The following is a 21,739-nucleotide window of genomic DNA, read 5'->3' as shown; positions in this document are numbered from 1 at the left end:
ACGCAGCTAATGCTGCGTTTGCCAAACTGAAAGGCCGCTTCGTTTCGGCTCCCATCTTAATTACCCCTGATCCATCACGTCAGTTTGTGGTGGAGGTTGACGCATCAGAGGTGGGGGTTGGCGCGGTCCTGTCCCAGCGCTCAACCACAGACGACAAAATGCATCCTTGCGCGTTTTACTCTCATCGTTTATCCCCTGCAGAATCGAATTATGATATTGGTAATCGAGAGTTGTTGGCAGTCAAGTTGGCATTAGAAGAATGGCGTCATTGGCTTGAGGGGTCGGGGGTACCTTTCATTGTATGGACCGATCACAAAAACTTCGAATACATTAGAACGGCTAAAAGATTGAACTCTAGGCAGGCTCGGTGGGCTCTGTTTTTCGGACGTTTTGATTTTACTCTCTCGTACCGCCCGGGTTCCAAAAACGTTAAACCCGATTCTTTGTCGCGTATTTTTGACCATTCCGATCGCCCGTCCACTCCCGAGAGTATTTTTCCTGAGACGCTTATCGTTTCAACTCTCACATGGGAGGTCGAATCGAAGGTAAAAACAGCCTTAGAAGGGGTAACGCCTCCGCCCGCTTGCCCACCGAATCGGTTATTTGTGCCAGAGGAATTACGGTCCGAGGTTATTCAGTGGGGACATTGTTCTAATGTAGCATGTCATCCAGGAGTCAATCGAACCTTACATTTGGTCAAGCAACGATTTTGGTGGCCCCTTATGGCTCGTGACGTTCGCAGTTTTGTTTTGGCTTGCTCGGTTTGTGCTATTGGTAAGACTTCTAATAGACCTCCAGATGGGCTCCTTCAACCGCTGCCGGTACCTTCGAGACCCTGGTCCCATATTGCGCTAGATTTTGTTACCGCCCTCCCGCCCTCCCAGGGCAACACGGTAGTTTTGACCGTGGTGGACCGGTTCTCGAAGGCTGCCCACTTTATTCCCTTGCCCAAATTACCCTCAGCCAAGGAAACAGCGGTGACTGTGGTGGATCACGTCTTTCGGTTACATGGCCTCCCGACAGACGTGGTCTCCGACAGGGGACCCCAGTTTGTGTCCAAATTTTGGCAAGAATTTTGTAAATTACTGGGGGCTACTGTTAGTCTATCTTCAGGGTTCCATCCACAAACCAATGGTCAAACCGAGAGAGCCAACCAAGATCTGGAAAGGGCGTTACGTTGCGTGGTCTCCAGAAATCCTTCCTCCTGGAGCCAACAACTCTCGATGGTGGAGTATGCCCACAATTCATTACCAGTATCATCCACGGGCCTATCTCCGTTTCAGTGTAGCTTAGGTTACCAGCCACCTATTTTTCCTAGTCTGGAATCCGAAGTCGCGGTCCCCTCTGCTCACGCCTTCGTCCAGAGGTGCCATCACACCTGGACTAGAGCCCGTGAGGCTCTACTCCGGGTGGGAGCGCGCACCAAGGCCAAGGCCGATCGCCACCGGTCAAAGCCTCCCGTATACGTCGTCGGTTCTAAAGTGTGGCTTTCTACTAAGAACATTCCGCTCCGCTCCGTTTCTAATAAGCTTGCTCCCAAATTTATTGGCCCGTTTCCTGTCACCAAAATCATTAGTCCGGTGGCAGTCCGCCTCAAACTTCCTCCAGTATACAGGAGAATTCATCCCGTCTTTCATGTCTCCAAAATTAAGCCAGTGTTTTTTGCACGTATTAATCCGCCAGCTCCGGTTCCCCCACCGCCGCGACTCGTAGACGGGGAACCAACCTATTCGGTTAATCGCATTCTGGACTCTAGGCGGAGGGGACGAGGATTTCAGTACTTGGTGGACTGGGAAGGTTACGGTCCGGAGGAGAGAAGTTGGGTGCCTGCCAGAGACATCCTGGATCACTCTCTTATCGATGATTTCAATCGACAGGTTGCAGAATCTGGGAACGTCAGGAGACGTTCCTAGAGGAAGGGGTACTGTCACGGTTCATGTATCCGCTGTCTTCTCAGGTCTTGTGATTTGTTCGTTTGTCATGTGATTGTCACGCTCGCTCAGCTGAGTTGCCAATCAGCCAGCCACAGGTGTCTCTCATCACCCCTGCCTATTTATACTCACAGCATTCTCTCTCCCTCGTCTGATAGTTTTCCCGGATCCCTCGTTGTGTTGGTTCGTCTTGCTCTGTCTGGTTCGAGTGTTTGGATTGTTCTGTCGTGGATGTTGTCGCTGTCTTCGTGTTTCACTGGATTCACCACAGCACCATCGGACTCTCTCACCACCATCACCAGCCATCTAACCCCTGTGTCACCCAGCTGAGAGATCGCACCATCATCACTCTGTTTGTATCTACTTCAATAAACTGTCATTTCATTTCATCCTGCATTTGCTTCCTCATCTTTACCCGCACGTCACAATCAGACCACAGGACATGGTTGCAGTAATTTATGCTCTTGGACAGGTTGTCTTCAGCAAACTGTTTGCGGGCTTTCTTGTGAGCCAGCTTCATACGAGGCTTCCTTATAGGATGACGCCTATGCAAATCGACTTGTTTCAGTGTGCGGCGTATGGTCTGAGCACTGACAAACTGACCTTCTACTTATGCAACCTTTAAAGCAATGCTGGCAACACTCATGCATCTGTTTTTTGAAGTCAGGTTCTGCACCTGACACACAGAACAAGTGCTCAACTTTGTTGATCGACCCTTGCAAGGCCTGCTCCGAATGGAACCCCAGACCACTGTAGTGTAACTCGGTTTCAGGGTGTTACTGAACCTCTAATAGCCTTGGCCATCTTTGTGGAGAGCAACAATTCTAATTCTCAAATCCTCAAAGAGTTCTTTGCCATGAGATGCCATGTTGAACATCCAGTGGTCAGTATGAGAGAATTGTACTTAAAGCATCTAATTTTAACTCCTCTAATACAAGATACACAAGTTTGTATGGTCCTGTCAAGCAGTCAAAAACATAAACATGATGAATAGGACATGTGGCTTTGCATGTTTAAACAACTTACTGCTGTTATCACTTAGGGTGTACTCACTTTAGTTGCCAAAGGCTGTATGTTATGAGTTATTTTCAGAGGACAGTAAATCTGTACTGCTATACAAGCTGCACATTGACTACTCTAAAATATATCCAAGTTTCATTTCTATTGTATTGTCTAGGGCTGTAACGTCCCAGTCGATTAGTCGATTATTGGTCGATACGGTCTGGTTCGACCAAAATTCTGATTGGTCGATTTTTGCCGCGCTCATTTCATCAGTTTGGCCGCGCTCATTTCATCAGGTGGAAAGCACTAATTGCTAATGGGGGTGTTTTCAGAGCACCCCTGTTTCACAGGGAACAGTCTGTTTTCAGAACACCCCCATTGTTTTCACTTTTTTGGATTAGCCCAACCCACTGGAGAAGAGAGACAGATAAGTAGGCTTCAGAAGGTTTGATGCTGAATATTATTTATTTAATAATAACCTAGTGGACTCAGCGGTTTGGAACATAGATATATATACATAGGTGCCTCATTAGCGACTGTTTCTATGGGCCGTTATACGTAAGCCATCCGCCATTTCACTGCGGTCTACTTGACGTCATTCACCCATAGATCTCATAGTAATCACTGAAAATTCGAAAAGCCACAGTCCTGCGAACCTACAGTATGGTGAATGACGTCAAGTGGACCGTTCCAATATGGCGGACGCATCTATGTGCTTGGAGCGGTCCAATGCGGTATCTATGTATATATATCTATGGTTTGGAACACATATCCATATACATCAGTCCTATTCTAACATGTCAACAACAAAAAATCGACAGTGTGGCAGCATTTTGTTAAAATTAATAACGGGAAAAAGGTTGAATGCAAAGTTTGCAAGCAACAGATTGCCTACCACAGCTCGACGACAAACATGACGTATCATCTGAAAGCGGTAAGCTAACTTGTCTGCGTTAGGTTGCCCTGTCTGTTTTTGAGTAGGCTGCATGAACATATCAGAATTGGCATATTTCAATATTTTAGTGTAATAATCATTTTAGAACTGCAGACGCACACATCCGTAATGACGCTGGATTTTATGCCTCCTTTGGGGCCGTTCACATGTAGCGTCTTTTGCGCGATCAAGTTCGTTATTTCAAATGTAGACGCGCGGCTTGCGCGCGCATAATGGAAGCGATGCGGTCGCGACGCGCACACAGTGCGACGCGCTCGTTTTTTCCGGGCGCGTCCGCGCCGCATCAAGATAAAAATATCCCAATTTTTCAGAATGTCGCAAGCGCACCGCAGGTCATGTGACATGAACCGAACAATCAGCTTCCGCACGTTTTTCCGTTACATTGAAACCTCAGCAGAAACATGAAGGAGCAGCTCATCATTGTGGTCCAGGGATTTCCTGAACTTTATGATTTGTCAAGCCCCCATTATTTTGACGCTAATAGAAGCAACAATGCATGAGACGCATAGGCTTGGAGCTAGAGCGCAGCTGATGGTTGCTTAGAGACAGCAGACGCTTCCGGAGCGCAAGCGCCCGAGCGCTTTGGGGAAGAAAGCGGCGTGCCTAGCGTTTTCCACGCGTTTTTAGGCGCGACATGTGAACGGCCCCTTAATCATCCAAACGGAAAAATAATATCACGGAAGGAATTGTTAAGTCTATTCGTGTCTCAGCCGCGTAGCTGAGCTCTTATGTTCAGCCTCGCTCTGTGCGAGCTGCGCAGAGCGGCTGAAATGACAGTTATACTTATAACATATGACAAAAATAATTTTCTAAATTATATTGCACATTCCTCAAAAGTTCTTGTGATATCACTAGTTGACAACATAGTACTGTTTTCAGAAATCACAGGCTATGATATTGCGCAAGTGCACGTGATGCACCGCTGTCAGAGACGACAGACTCGTGTGTCAGACTCATTTCAGTGCAAAATAATTAGGTCAAAAACGATTTAATATACTGCAAATAGCCTATTAGTTTTTTATGTTTATTTATAATTAATTTAGGCAGACAACAAGGCTACCAAGTACTGAGCACAGTACGTATCTAATTAATCTAACGTACGTTTTTTTTTTTCCTCCACAACGTCATTTTTAGTCGATTTTTAGTCGAAAGTTTCTGGACTTCAGTCGACCAAGATTTTCTTTGGTTGATTACAGCCCTAGTATTGTCCCTTGAGAAGATATATTAAAATGGTTGCTGAAATGTGAGGGTTGTACTTACTTTTGTGAGATACTGTATATTAATGAATATATATTCATTATATACCCCACTAAACATGAAAATGCCTACTTCCAGATGTTTTAATTATTGATATGTTAATATGTTTAGACTTTTTATTACCTATGAATTTAAATTACTTTCCTAGACAGATACATTTTTTTCCACAAATAGAAATTCCTATTCAATATTTTTTATTTTAACAAATATTTTAAGCTTTGATTAAATTGCACAACTTTTTGAGGTCTAAAAATCATACTTTTACAATAGCTTCATTGCTTCATGTTTTCCTTGGTTCACAAATCAAAAGACATTTGTTGAGGGAACAAATGAAAATAAGATTTTTAGATATTTTAGCTTATTTCAAAACTTATTTTGTCTCATTTTAAACAATTTTAAAATTTAGGCCATCATCTGTAGTGTGGTGAGGCCCCCTAGTGGGTCCTGGCTCTGTAGTTAAAGGCATTCGAAAGTTAGTTTACTTCCAGAATAAAAACTTCCTGATAATTTACTCAGCCTCATGTCATCCAAGATGTTCATGACATTCTTTCTTCAGTCGAAAAGAAATTAGGGTTTTTAAAGAAAACATTCCAGGATTTTTCTCCTTGTAGTGGACTTCAGTAGGGATCAGCAGGTTGAAGGTCCAAAGTGCAGCTTCAAAGGTCTCTACACGATCCCAGCCAAGGAATAAGGGTCTTATCTAGCAAAACGATTGGTCATTTTCAAAAAAAAAAAAAAAAAAAAGTATATCCTTTTTAACCACAAATGCTTATCTTATACTAACTTGATTTCACGCATTACGTAATCAAACTGGAAAGATCACACGTGATGAAGGCGGTAGTACTGACCCAGTGTTTACAAAACGAACATACAAAGGCATCTAAAGTACAGAAGCTAAATTATTAACCTAAATTATATATTTTGGTACCTTAAAGGTACATATTAGTACTTTAAAACTGCATATTAGTGTACATATTGAAATGTACCACCCTAGTGACAGTTTTGTACCATTTCTTTGAGAGCATATAGTGTCTTAGATGTTTGCTGTTTACATACATGTATGTGATAAAGAAAGAGAAAATATTCTATTCACATAACCTCAGAGAAAGATTCATCACACTGATTCAAATTGAACTAGAACCAGCACATATGAGTCATTTGTTGGTGAATCTGACTACTGTGTATTTTTGTTTTTGTGTGCACCTCGTGAGGTTGACTAAATTGAAAGAAGTCTTTGCTTGTCATGGTTTTCCAGTACACACAAATGAACAGCGTGTACGCCGGAACACAGCGGTAATGGAAAATTTATTAGAGCAACTACAGCATATCAATCAGTGCAGTATTTCTCACATCTCAGTTCTGTGGGGGAGTTCTTGTCTTTCCCTTTCCTTACAAAATGTACAATGGAAGTATCATGGTAATATGTTGTTTTTTAGGTGGTTGTGCTTTACTAACCAGTACTTTAATATTTAAATACCATTATATTTACAGGGCAAAGTATCTGAAAAGTAATCATGCTTTTGAGCTTGTTTTTAATGTTGTAACAGCACTCGTTTGAAGATTAATCTGACGTGTCTAATCAAAATATTTGAAATATTAATTACAGCTATTTTCTGTTTTATTTAGACTTTTTCAGTACAACTGACTTCTATCAAAATGTAATTTTGTGCGTTTTCAAGAAACACAACGTCTTGAATTTTAAGTGAAAGGCGCTGGCGCCCTCTAGTGATGTGAAATACGTTAAATGTCTTCAATTCTTTAGTCCCCTGAAAGCAGTTCTCCTTTTTTACACTCTTGTTTCTCTGTCTTTCTCATTTGGTTTTATTTTATTATATTTATACAACTCCTATATAACTGGTAGAACATGTACAGTACAGCTCTTGCCATCAAAATAGCCTCAGCTGCTGACATGGCATTACATTGTTTACTACATACCTACCTTGCTTTCTCTCTCCAGGACAGTAAAGAGCCTCCGGACTGTAGACTAAGTGAATCTTTCACTTCTTCGGGTTGCACGCTGGGATTGGACCTGCGGAGGAGACGGCGGCGTTTCTCTGGTAACCTACAGTTGCCTCCTTTATCATGGCGGCAGACGGATAGGTCCCGCAGTCCAGATGACGAGATCATGGCAAGACCAACTACACTGCCCTTCATTACACCTCGCATTGACATCACACCTGTGGACTCTGAGTGGTGAGTCCATGTCAATCAGTTTCTTTCACTGCTCCTTCACTTTCATTTCAGAAATCTTGTCTTAAAAATGATGTCCAATCTGCGTTTAAAATGCAGGGACAACTATTAGTAAGCATTTATAGATCTTGAAGAGTGTAAACGCTATGGTTCTGTGGTTCTTTAGTCTTGTTTGGGCTTTAACAATTGTTGTTCAATAAAATGTTTAGGAAACCTGTTTGGAAACAACCATTATTGCAAATTTTTTTGTGTAGATAAGCTTTTATATTATATAAACATAGGCTATATAATAGGCTACTCTTCCATTCAAAAGTTTGGGGTTGATAAGATGTTTTGATGAATTGTGCTTTATATTAATTATAATATATGTTGTCATGGCATTGTTGATTATGGTTTCGAGTATGGATTGTGAAACATGGAAATTTTTTGGACAGCTACTAGCTAGATATTTCAATAATCAAATAAACATATGAAGAATAAGGCCAGTTTTGTGTCTCTTTTGGTGCAGAAATCTCCAATACTGGCATTTAATTTGAAAACTTTTTATCCCTTTTTAGTCAGTAAAACATTAACATTAACAATTTGTGGCTATTCTGATTTATGTGACTGCATGTTGCTTTGGTGGAAAGATGTTTCAGTAGTAAAAATTCACTGCTAACTTTTCTCCTGATTTGCATAATTAGCTTTAGATACAGTTGAGGTCAAAAGTTTACACACACCTTGCAGAATCTGAAAATGCTAATTATTTTACCAAAATAGGAGGGATCATACAAAAAGCATGTTATTTTTATTTACTACTGACCGGAATAAGATATTTCACATAAAATACATTTTAGTTTACATATAGTCCACAAGAGAAAATAATAGTTGAATTTATAATGACCCTGTTCAAATGTTTATATGTGCTTGATTCTTAATACTGTGTTGTTACCTGAATGATCTACAGCTGTGTTTATTTATTTAGTGATAGTTGTTCATGAGTCCCTTGTTTGTCCTGAACAGTTAAACTGCCCGCTGTTCTTCAGAAAAATCCTTTAGGTCCCACAGATTCTTTGGTTTTTCAGCATGTCTGTGTATTTGAACCCTTTTTTAACAATGACTGTAGGATTTTGAGATCCATCTTTTCACACTGAGGACAACTGAGGTTCAAACGCTTACTGATGCTCCAGAAGTAAAAACAATGCACTAAGGCCAGGGGTGTAAACTTTTGAACAGAATGAAGATGTCTATATTTTTTTTATTTTGCCCAAATATATTTTTTAAATTTTATTTAGTACTGTCCTTCAGAATCTATAGAAGATACTTACATGTTTCCCAGAAGACAAAATAAGTTAAATTTACTCTTATCTTCAAATTCAGAGAAGATGCATCCTGTTTCCTTCTGGAGCATCAGTGAGTGTTTGAGCCTTCTGTAATAGTTGCATATAAGTCCCTCAGTTGTCTTCAGCATGAAAATATGGATCTCAAAATAATACAGTCATTGTTGGAAAGGGTTCAAATAAAAAAAATAATAACATTCTGTATGATCCCTTTTATTTTAGTAAAATAATTAACATTTTGCAAATTCTGCGAGGTATATGTAAACTTTTGACATCACCTGTATGTAGAAGTGTCTGCAAAGCTGGTAAATTTAAACATGTTATACAGTATTAAATTATTTGAAATCTCCTTGAAGGGTTAGTTCACCGAAAAATGAAAATTCTGTCATCATTTACTCAACCTCAAATATTCCAAACCTGTATTTCCAGGGTTTTTTTTTTTTCAGTTGAGCACAAAGTAAGATATTTTGAAGAATGTGGGTAACCAAACAGTTGATGGTAGCCATTGACTTACTAAATAATACTATAGAAGTCAATGGCTACCATCAACTGTTTGGTTACCCACATTCGTCAACATATCTTCTTTTGTGTTCAGCAGAAGAAAGAAACGCATACAGGTTTGGAATATTTGGAAGGTGAGCAAATGATGACAGAAGTTCATTTTTGGATGAACCATCCCTTTAAATGTTGTGTTCAGTATTTCTAATGTTCATGTATGTCTTAGCATCTGCAATATGCTTTACATATGTACATATGGAAAATCCTAAATTGCTGCATGATGAGAGATGAGATATATTAGATTTGCTTCCAGCACTGGTGATTTAAGCAGCAGCTGCTCAGTTGACATGAGGAGAGGAAAATCTGTCTGGCTGTGGTTGAGAACACAGCAACAGTTGGTTTGTAATCATCAATCAATCATTCGTTCTTTAATTTGTCTAGTATAAAGATGTGATTTGACATTGGAGTTGCAGTTAGTGAGTTGCTAAAGTTTGATGGGCCCACAGGAAATGCACCAGTAAGACCAAAATACATTTGTGCATGGATAATACTTGACAAGTGTAACCGAAAATTAGAATTTTGTTTTATCTCTCTGAAAATAAACAAGTCTGATGTTTAATATTTCAACTTTAGAGCACACAAGTGTTTGCTAAATGTTTCCCATTACATTACGCACATGTATCAAGTTGGTAGTTGTTGTCTTTGTTTGCCAGTTGAGGGCAGCATTGAGACGAAAATATATCATGGTACTTTTTCTCAGATGTTTCTGGTTTGGCAAACCTCATGAGCATTCATCAGTCTGCCCCCCAAAAGACCTACATTTGTCATAAAATGTATCAAAGTAGGCCATTTCCTTGCATGCCTCTTTCAAATGAATGGCAAATTAAGATTAGATCTGGATGTTAGTCTCATAGGCCCGGTTTCACAGACAGGGTTTAGACTAAACCAGGATTAGGCCATAGTTCAATTAGGACATTTAAGTCATTTTTATAAACATGCTTGGAAAAAAACATTACAGGTGTGCATCTTGAGACAAAACAAAGGCACTGATATATTTTAAGATCAATCAGTGCAATTTTGTTTCAGTTGAAACAGCTCAGACTTACATTTTAGTCTAGGACTAGGCTTAAGGCTTGTCTGTGAAACCGGGGGATAATGTTTATTTATAAGATAAGTTCAACCAGAAACATAAAAGATCCAGGTGAATATCATGGCCACTCTTTTCCATAAAATACCACTTTATTACACATCTTCAGAAAGAAACAGACCAGGATTATAAAAGTTTTCAATGAAAATCTTGACATTTGCCCAGCTGTCTTTGGTGGATTTATGAGAGTAAGAAAGTTACTTCCAATTTGTGAACCTATCATTTTGGATATATAATATAGAAAATTATGATACATCAATGGTGCTTTTTTCTTTATTATGGAGCTTGACAGCGAACAGCGCCAGTCATTCTTCACTTCTATTATATGAAAAATCAAATAAGTCAAGTTTCTAACAACATAAATGTGTCAGCATCTTATATATATATATATATGAATGATTTGTTTTATATATATGATGTTATATGATGTATAATTAGTTATATATATATGTGTGTGTGTGTGTGTGTGTGTGTGTGTACCTGGTATTCATCACGTTGTGGGGACCAAATGTCCCCACAAGGATAGGAATACCAGTAAATTTTGACCTTGTGGGGACATTTCTCAGGTCCCCATGAGGAAACAGGCTTATAAATCATGCACAATGAGTTTTTTTGATGAAGTAAAAGTATGCACAATCTCCTGTGAGGGCTAGGTTTAGGTGTAGGGTAGTTGTAGGGCGATAGAAAGTACGGTTTGTACAGTATAAAAACCATTACGCCTATGGAATGTCCCCATAAAACATGTAAACCAGTGTGTGTGTGTGTGTGTGTGTGTGTATAAAACATAAACGAATACAGACACTCTGGCAAGCATTCATTATTTGCCCTGCTGTCTCACACTCTTCCATTTCTGCTCTTGTTAGAGCTGTCTATTTGATGTGTGTGTCAGGAGAATCAGGAGACAAGGTTTAGGGAAAGTGCTATATTTGGAGCACAATTATTTTCCTGCTGACGTGACTCCGTTGCAGATTGATTTGGGCGCTCCCAGGTGGCTTGTGGGATAGCTTTATGGGCCAGGCATAAGCAATGATGCTGGAGGACAGACACTACAGGGCACTGAGCTGTCTGCCAAGCGAATTCATCAGTGACTTTACCCACTTTCTCAGGATTGAGCACTCTATTGTGTCCGTGTGATCGTGCTGAGAGAGAAAGAGAAATTTCTGACATCGAGTCATGCAGACAGTGTGAGGGAGATTCATTCAGAAGTGGCATTGCACAAGACTCCAGGGCAAGAGACCTCCTCACGCTCTTGTGTCCGGGTCAAATCGAGGTCTGTTTAGTCCTAATCTGCCACTTCCTGTAGGATGAATGGCTGTATGATTTAAAAACACGTCTGTCTCTGTGACTTTTAGTCGTCATCATCTTTTAGAAATATTAATATACTGACCCTGAAATCTGCACAACTTTGCTTTCTAAGGAACACAAAAAGAACAGATTAGCAGAATGTTATAGCTGCCGTTCTCTTTTCAACAAGGCATAAAAGGACCATAAAAGCAGCATATTTTACACCAATTTTACACCAATGTGTGAATTCATGTAAACCCCTGAACAACATTTAAATTGGCCAATATACTGATTATAAACTTTAAAATATATTATCTTTTTTTTTTTTTTTAGAATCTGAAGATCTCTAGACCTATTGCTAAATATTTCTGTGTGCACACCATAGAAGAAGGTCATTGGTTTCGAATGACATGACGGTGATTAATGATGTTAGAAATTTCATTTTATTATCAAACTATCATTTATATATGGAAGCCTTTTCTGCCACTAAATACAAAATTAAAAAGGTAATTGCGACGATTTTTTTCTCAGAATTGTGTGATATAAACTTACAGTTGCGCAATTGTTTTTTTTTTTTAATTCTTAAAAAAAGGTCAGAATTGTGGCTTTATATCTTGCAATTTTGAATTTATAAATCACAATTGTGAGTTTATATCATGCAATTCTGAGAAAAAAAAGTCAGAATTGTGACTATATTATGCAATTTTGACTGTCTAACTCGCAATTGTGAGTTTATATCATGCAATTCTAAGAAGAAAAGTCAGAATTGTGACTATATCTTGCAAATTTGACTGTATAACTCGCAATTGTGAGTTTATATCATGCAATTCTGACTTTATAACTTGCAAGTGCAAGTTTATATCATGCAGGTTTAAGAAAAAAGTCAGAATCAGGACTTTATTTCACAATTGCGAGTTTATATCACACAAGTCTGACTTTATAACTTGCAAGTGCAAGTTTATATCACGCAGTTCTAAGAAAAAAGTCAGAATCGGGACTTTATTTTGCAATTGCAAGTTTATATCTCACAATTCTGACTTTATTACTAGCAATTGTGAGTTTATATCATGCAGTTCTGAGGAAAAAAGTCAGAATTGTGACTATATCTTGCAATTTTGACTGTATAACTCACAATTGTGAGTTTATATCATGAAAGTCTGACTTTAAAACTCGCAATTGCAAATTTATATCTCTCAATTTTGAGAAAAATTCAGAACTGTGAGAAAACAAGTCAGAATTCTGAGATATAAACTCGCAATTGCAAAAAAAAAGTCAGAATTGTGAGATACAAACTCGCATTTGCAAGAAAAAAGTCAGAATTGTGAACTTCATTTTTAAGAATTACAAGTTTATATCTTGCAATTCTGACTTTATAACTCGCAATTACATTTTCAATGTTTTATTCAGTGGTGGAAACAGGTTTCCTTACTTCCTAACATCACTAATGTGGAATCTATATATAGTATTTTTTTTTTTTTTTTTTTTTTTTTTTTTGCTTGCTTGTGTTTGTGTACCATGTTTTGTGGTCAGATTTGTACTCAGAAGTGAGCCTCTTTACTCCTTTTTGGGACATCCTCAATTAGTAAAATGATACTTATTCTTTAATACTTATTCTTTTCTTTTTTATGTTTGTAAAAATAAAAGTGTTAAATAAGGGTTAAGTTATAGTACTGATAATTAGCTGTAAATAAAAACACTAAAGGTCTATGGAATGTTTCTATTCATATACCTATAAATAGTTGTCTGTGTGTGTGTGTGTGTGTGTGTGTGTGTGTGTGTGTGTGTGTGTGTGTGTGTGTGTGTGTGTGTGTGTGTGTGTGTGTACCTGGTATTCATCACGTTGCGGGGACCAAATGTCCCCACAAGGATAGGAATACCAGTAGATTTTGACCTTGTGGGGACATTTCTCAGGTCCCCATGAGGAAACAGGCTTATAAATCATGCACAATGAGTTTTTTTGATGAAGTAAAAGTATGCACAATCTCCTGTGAGGGCTAGGTTTAGGTGTAGGGTAGGTGTAGGGTGATAGTAAGTACGGTTTGTACAGTATAAAAACCATTACGCCTATGGAATGTCCCCATAAAACATGTAAACCCAACGTGTGTGTGTGTGTGTGTGTGTGTGTGTGTGTGTGTGTGTGTGTGTGTGTGTGTGTGTGTGTGTGTGTGTGTGTGTGTATGTGTGTTTGTGTGTGTATGTTCTTTCCCAGTGTGTTATTTTCTCATTACTCGTGGCCTTCCTTGTGGAAGATTAGAATCGTCGTTCTCAAAGGCTTTTGATTTTGTCATTTGATGGTGTCCTTCAAAGCTCTTAGTGGAGGATTTTAAGACGTCTCCTTTCATATGACCCTTCACCTGAAAATGTCAAAAGAACCATCAGACAAGAGTGAAGATGAAGGATGCCTGGGTCACACAAACACACACACACACAGAGCGACTGTACCATTAGAACGTGATCGCACTGTAAACTGTGGTCATAGACATATTGTGTGAGCACAAACAATTTTGCTGGATTACTTTCGCATCAAGCTTTTGACTTTCTAGGCTCAATTTGTGCTTAGAGACCAAGTAATGGAGGCCGGCTGGGGAATGAGAAGGCCTACAGTAATCAACTTTCCTGTAAATCAAACTGACCTGCATTTCTCACATTGTCAGCTAAAATGTCTCCTGCAGTGGAGTGAAGTGCTAATTCTAATCATTTGAATCAATTTACTAACAGCTCAAAGTGTCTGCCCCACATATCCATAAACTGCAAGCCAAGAACTGTATTTCAGTGCAACTCCAGGAGTTACCGGCTGTAGTACAGTAACAACAGCAATATATGAAACTAGATTTGCTTTTCATTTTTTGCTTTGGTTCTGTGTAAATTAAATACAGCATCAGAGTTGCTTTGCCATTGTGTCTTGTCAGTTCATAACACACCTTCTTTGCAGTGAAAAGGTAGCTATATAAAGTTAAATATATAAAATAAAATGGAAAAATTAGTGTGCAAATGAGTGCAAGAAAGATGCCCAATTGCAGTTTACTTGTAAATAGGTGGTTAGATTTTGAATAGTGAACATTTTAGCATTCCAAATCAAATGAAGAGTTCAGACTTTTATCTTCAAGTTCATAAAAGAGTATTTGTTTACAAAAACTAGAAAGTGATGTGACTGTATGTTAAATGTTTTGGGTTAAACTGATGGCAGAAAATTGCATTTGCAACCACTGTAACTATATCTAGCTATATCTATATCTGCCTATAACATTAAATATTGTATCTTGATACATTATTTAATGTTATAGGCAGAAACCACAACTGATACACTCAATGTTTAGGGTTCAGAGTGAATCTTCTTGGTCTTACAGGGTCACAAAATACTTAGCAGCACTGTGCTGTGCGAAAAGTATCTGGGAGATGTTGGTAAGGGTTTATGAGACAGCTTCACACAAATTCTAATCCTGTGAAATGATTTTAAATTTCACTCTGCAGGGGTTGCTTTGCCCTCATTCTCATTCCTCTCATTTTAGCTTTCTATTTTTCCTCATAATGTCCCCGTTGGTGCTCAGCATCTCTCATCCTTTTTACTATATGAGCTAGCATTGGGAGCCATATGACTTCCCTCATCGCAGCAGTCAGCAGTAAGGAAATGTCTTTACGTAAGACCTTCAGTTATGTAAGACCTCTCCACTAAGACTCCATCAGTGAATAGGCTCAAAACTCTAAGGTCAGGCAGAGTGACTTGATCACATTCCTCGTCATTGAACTCTGTGCTAGACTTGCGTTACTATGCAAGGTTTGGATTTCACAATAGTGCAATCCCCTACAAAGGACAGTAGTAGTAGTAGATTAGTAGAAAATGTGGGATGGTAACCTAAAGTTTATAAGTTCAAACCCTAGAAGTAGTGACTCATGAACTGTCACCATTTAGCAAGCCACTCAGGGTTGATCTCAGAGGACTGTCTGTTGGGTAAGGCAGCGTCTGCTAAATGGAGGTCTACCACATGCAGGGTTCTCAGAATTGTGTTTACAGTTTTGCACTGTGGCGGTATCCCCAGTTTCCCCTCAGTGGGAGCCAGTTTACCACAATAGGGCAAGATCTTTAGAGGAATACAGAGCAGGTTAAACATCGACAGTTAGCTTTGCACTGCAAAAACTGCACTGAAGCTGTGTTTATTGAATCAGACAGATCCTGCCAAAAGTATACTTCCTTTGTCCATGTTACGTTTGTGTATCGATTTTCAACCACGGGCTTGTGCACATACAATAGTGCACGTGCGGGGAAAAAAAAGGTCCACTGGGTAGTACATGAGTGCCGAACATGTCCATCAGCACTCATGGTCCGTATAGTATAAGGTTTGAATGCTGAACTGTGTGCTAGATGGAGCAGAACACCCGGCTGTACCCGGGCCTTAAAGGGATAGTTCACCCAAAAATGATAATTTGATGTTTATCTGCTTACCCCCAGGGCATCCAAGATGTAGGTGACTTTGTTTCCTCAGCAGAACACAAACAAAGATTTTTAACAAAAAACGGTGCAGTCTGTCAGTCAAATAATGGCAGTCAATGGTTACCAAATCTTTAGAGGAAAGAAAAACATACACAGACAAATCCAAATTACACCCTGCGGCTCGTGACGATACACTGATGTCCTAAGACATGAAACTATCGGTTTTTGTGAGAAACTGAACAGTATTTATATCATTTTTTACCTTTGATACACAGCCACGTCCATCTCTCCTGAGCACGAGTTTAGCTTTCGGCTCATCACATGTGAACGCGCCCTGGCGTAGTATACGCAACCGCTGGAAGCTATCTGTCGTGTGTATACGACACTCATTGTTTACACAGTGCACACAGACTGTGGGTATAGCGGCTATTCAAAATGGTAATTACTTGCGCTTATCCTGATTGTTCAAACCGATTTAAAGCTAAAAGATTACATTTGCTTGCGCAAACTCATCCGGGACTTTTAAGCCACAGCCATATCACCCTGCAGCCCAAGATCGGTTGCTCACTGAAGCTAAGCAGGGCTGAGCCTGGTCAGTACCTGGATGGGAGACCTCCTGGGAAAACTAGGTTGCTGTTGGAAGAGGTGTTAGTGAGGCCAGCAGGGGGTGCTCACCCTGTGGTCTATGTGGGTCCTAATGCCCCAGTATAGTGATGGGGACACTATACTGTAAAAAGCACCGTCCTTCGGATGAGACGTTAAACTGAGGTCCTGACTCTCTGTGTTCACAAAAAATCCCATGGCACTTCTCGTAAAGAGTAGGGGTGTAACCCTGGTGTCCTGGCCAAATTCCCTCCACTGGCCCTAGTCAATCATGGCCTCCTAATAATCCCCTTCCATTAAATTGGCTATATCACTCTCTCCTCTCCACCTGTAGCTGGTGTGTGGTGAGTGCACTGGCGCCATTGTACTGTGGCTGCCGACGCATCATCCAAGTGGATGCTGCACACTGGTGGTGGTTGAGGAGAGATCCCCCATATGATTGTAAAGCGCTTTGGGTGTACGGAAATACACAATGAAAGCACTATACAAATGCATCATTCATTCATTCATTCAACCGATTTCCCCTTACGGCGTTTGCGTATACTATGCCAGAGCGCATACACATGTCACGAGCCGGATGCAAAGCTCGTGCTCATGACAATTGGACGTGGCTGTGTATCAAAGGTAAAAAATGATATAAATACTGTTCAGTTTCTCACAAAAAACGATTGTTTCATGTCTTAGGACATCAATGTATCGTCACGAGCCGCAGGGTTTAATTTGGATTTGTCTGTGCATGTTTTTGTTTACTTTTAAAGGTTTGGTGCCCATCCACCTCTATTATTTGGCTGGCAGACTGCACTGGTTTTTGTTAAAAATCTTCGTTTGTGTTCTGCTGAGGAAACAAAGTCCCCTACATCTTGGATGCCCTGGGGGTAAGCAGATAAACATCAAATTTTCATTTTTGGGTGAATTATCCCTTTAAGGTTTCCTGGAGAGCAGGATGTTTAAGACTCATCAGCTAGTCAATGAGGTGCCTCAAGATTCAGTTCTTGGTCCCTTCAACTTTTCAATCTACACAACCTCATTCGATATACACAACCTCAAGGCTGATCCCAGAGGACTGTCTGTTGTTGGTGTTTACAGATTTGCACTGTAGTTTTGGATTATGGTGTTATCTCCCTACAGGGTAGTTTATGTATTAATAAACAGAATAAGAGTCCCAGTTTTCACTTTGTGAGAGCTAGTTTATCACAATGAGGCAAGATCTTGGGGTGGAATCCAGAGCAGGTTAAACATTGACAGTCGCCTTTACAATGCAAACACTGCACTGAATGTAAAAAACAGGAACTGTTAGGGCTCCAAAAATCGTTATTGTAGATTTTTGCTCTTTATATTGTAGCAATAATTTTTAGTATCAATATAGAAAACAATATAAAACGTTTTTGTTTCGTTTTGGGCATGTCACATTCTGGCTTCATAGACAAACATGTCGGTCCATGACGTTAGCCAAGTCTAGCACAAGTTATGCAAAAACTCCTGTTATAATCACTAAAGCTACAAAATTAATATTTTAATTACATTGTGTCTGCATTGTGTTGTTTATGATGAAGGAATTCATGAGAGTGCACACTGATCAACTACTCGGGCGTTTTTAGTGCGGACTAATCTAAGAGCCTCTGATTGGCCAAACCATTCCTAAGTTCAACAGAAACATGTTTGATTGGTTATAAGGCTCAATGCCACACAAAACTGTGTGTAAAAGCAATCTATTGCAGTGTGAGTGAATCTAAATGTTATTCTGCAAATTGACCTAAGTTGAATAGAAACATGTGTAATTGATTCTAAGGCTCAACGCTGCACAAAACAACTCATAAAAAAAATGTAATGCAAAGTGAGTGACTCAAATCTAATGCACTTTTCATTCACTTTCACATTTCGTTTTAAACGTGACAGCCGTAATATTTTGTTGAATTGTGCAGGGGCATTTTATGCACCTTTGTCTTGAATTAATGGGGCATTTTTGTTCATTTGTAGCACTCCAAAAAACAAAGGTCCGCTGGGTATGTGAGTGCTGTACACGTCCATCAGCACTCATGGTTCATATAGTATATGGCTTGAATGCTGAACTGTGCACTAGATGGAGCAGAAAACAGGAAATGAAGTGTACCCTTGTCTTAAGGTTTCCTGTCGAGGATGATGTTTAAGACTCATCAGATAGTCAATGCGGTGCCCCAAGGTTCAGTTCTTGGTCCGTTTCACTTTTCATATATATGGCATTATCTACTTACGGGGTAGTTTATATGTCAATAAATAGATTAAAAGCCCCAGTTTCCCCTCAGTGGGAGCCAGTTTACCATAATGGGGCAAGATCCTGAGGGGAATACATAGCAGTTTAAACATTAATAATCGACTTTACGCTAATCTAATGCTACATTTACACTAGTGTGTTTTCGTTTTCAAACGCATAACTTTTGCTATAGTTACACCTGTTGTTTACACTACTCCAGAGACTTTCGAAAACTGCAGACCCCGTTTTAGTTTGAAAACTCTGGGGTTGCATTTCAGTGTAAATGGACCAAAACAGAGACTTTTGAAAACCATGGCATGGCTGCCCACATTCGTTCTGCGTATCCTTGACGACCGTGTAAACAATAACATCATGCTCTTTATGAATGGTCATGTGACATGCCTTTTTGGTTGTGTAGTGTGTGCATTTCTAAAATGCAATGAAAACGCCAGTGTAGACCAGGATCATTTTCATTTTAAAACGCCATTCTAAAATGAAAACGCACTAGTGTAAACAGGGCTTAAGCATCTCTGATTGGTGCGTTTTCAGTGCTGACTAATCTGAGTGCCTCTGATTGGCCAATGCATTTCTAAGTTTAACAGAAACGCTTTTGATTGCTGATAAGGCCCAGTGCTGCACAAAACATTGCGTAAAAGCAATCTAATACAGTGTGAGCAAATATAAATTTCACAAATTTCATTTTAAAAATGACAGATGTAATAAATTTTTCGCCCCTTTGTCTTGAATTTATGTATTTTTGTTAATTTTGGTGGCATTCTTGCCCCAAGTCCTTGTTAATTTACAACTTAGTCTGCACACACTTTGCACACACTATGTGCATATACAACAGCGATTTGAGCTTCCCAAAAAATAAAGGTCTACTGAGTATAACATGAGTGCGGAACACGTCCATCAAAACTCATAGTCCATACAGATTATGATTTGAATGCTGAACTGTGTGCTAGATGGAGCAGAACACAGAAAATGAGGTGTACCTATGCTTTAAGGTTTTCTAGTGAGGACGATGTTTAAGACTCATCAGCTAGTCAATGAGGTGCCTCAAGGTTCGGTTCTTGGTCCCTTCCACTTTTCGATATATACACAACCTCAAGCATAGCATCTCAGGTGATCAGTGAATGATGACCCTGTTAAAATGCATGCAGTAGAATATCAGAATCTCAACCCATTTTAAACCCAGATCTTTACTTGCTAAACTAAGGGAATTTAAGTTATATATCATAGGTCTTCTGTGTTGAAGAATCTGTCAAAACAACTCATAAAATATAAGATTTTGCCATCTGTTCCAATTTTTTTGTTTATCCTCTCATTCATCATTTTTTCCTGTTCTCATTACTTCCTCCTCTCCTTCGTCTCCATGGTGAAGTCCTGGCTGCCGGCGGGTGTTGACTGGCAGGTTGATAGCTGGCTAACGTACTTCCATTCTTCAGCATGTCTCTATGAGAGCCGGAGATAATCCTGCTGTGTCGCTGTCACACAGGGCGAGCGGTATGCTGTTTCAAAATCAAACGTGCTTTGAAGGGCATTCAAAAAATTCACCTTCAGAAACGACATCACGATTTTGCATTTTGTTTCATTAGGTGTTTATTGGTGTATAGGTGTTTATTGCTTTCTGACTGAGCATCTGAACACCTGTAACATGAGATGTTATTCAAAGGAGCTTGTGTATTGATTTTCTTGGATGGTTGAGGAAGTTAATCATGTTCAGTTAGATATATATTCACTCATTATTATGTTATTCTGTATGCTCCATTTAAGTAATTTTCTTTTTAATTCAAACCAGCCACTTTAGTATCTAAACCTTCATTTACCTCAAAGCTATATTTATTTCCCCAGACGCTGCTAATCCTAGGCTTAAATCCCTTTTTGGATTTTTTTCTTTTATCAGTGTCTTGAACGCCACTGAGCTGTGAAAGGGCAGAAGCCCTCATCAGAATTCAGCCAGAGACACCCATCAAACTAACCACAGCTCAGCCAATCGGTTACAGGGAGGGGCGGAGCTTTTACCGTCACTATGCACATTTTCTTAGGGCTTTTTTTAAATCCAAGGATCTCAGAGCTATTCCATTTATTTTCAAAGCAGACAGCACCTGGGGTGGCAGAATTAGGTGCGCTCAGTTGATCTCTTCCTCCGGGTTTCCTCCCTGCATCACAAGAAGCTCTACCTGGTAGTTTCTCAAGAGAGGGAGCGGCTGATGGAAGAGAAGACCTGCTCTTGCCCACTGTTGAATAATTTAAGATGGAGTTTCCTGAAGCTGAGTGAAGTAAGTGTGAGTCAGAGGAGCTGCGAAAACTGAAGACTGAGTGGGAGACAGACATCTAAATAAAAGAAAGAAGAGTGGACATCCAAGATCCTATGTAGTCAGTTATGTCTGTATAGGAGAGACAGACTCCTCTTGTTTTTGCCTAAAAAGAGAAAGAAGGAGAGAGGTGTGGTTATAGAATATGAGAGAGAGAGTGTGTTTTTTCTTTTTTTCTTGTTCTCACAGGAAGGAGGTGTGACTGCACTGACGGGGACTGCTCTCAGTGTGTCAGTGGAACTGAACGAGAGAGGATTATTCTACTGCATTGCCGAAAGCCTAAGCTGACAGAGGAAGCGAGAGAATAGAGCAGCTCAAGCGCACACATTTATTCCTGTCTGACACACAAAACATCAGCCTGCATGGCATAACCTCTAGTAGACTGAGGGAAACGGAGGGAATAGTTAGTAGTGTGACTCAGACTGGGCGAAATAGGGCTATTTCAACCCGCAGCATCACCATGTCATCCAATGAGCTGAGTGCTCCGGAATTGGACCCCTGCATCCGTACCTTTAAGGAACACATGCATTTGGAGCTGGAGCCTCCGAGACTGGGTGCCGGCAACAAGCGCATCAC

General features: G+C 39.8%; 1 protein-coding gene across 1 annotated transcript in view; it reads left to right on the top strand.

Annotated features, from left to right (window-relative positions):
- Positions 1 to 21,739, top strand: part of LOC141347546 (3',5'-cyclic-AMP phosphodiesterase 4B-like) — a 162,013-nt gene that overhangs the window by 66,042 nt on the left and 74,232 nt on the right. Inside the window, exon 3 of the mRNA XM_073852547.1 lies at positions 7,103 to 7,338. Coding sequence (XP_073708648.1) covers positions 7,103 to 7,338 — 236 coding nt within the window. The remainder of the gene's footprint in view (positions 1 to 7,102; positions 7,339 to 21,739) is intronic.

The sequence above is a fragment of the Garra rufa genome, chromosome 12 (genome assembly GCF_049309525.1).
Source record: "Garra rufa chromosome 12, GarRuf1.0, whole genome shotgun sequence".
Taxonomy (NCBI): domain Eukaryota; kingdom Metazoa; phylum Chordata; class Actinopteri; order Cypriniformes; family Cyprinidae; genus Garra; species Garra rufa.
Note: the sequence above shows the minus strand (reverse complement) of the source record. Positions and strands in the feature narration are given on the sequence as shown.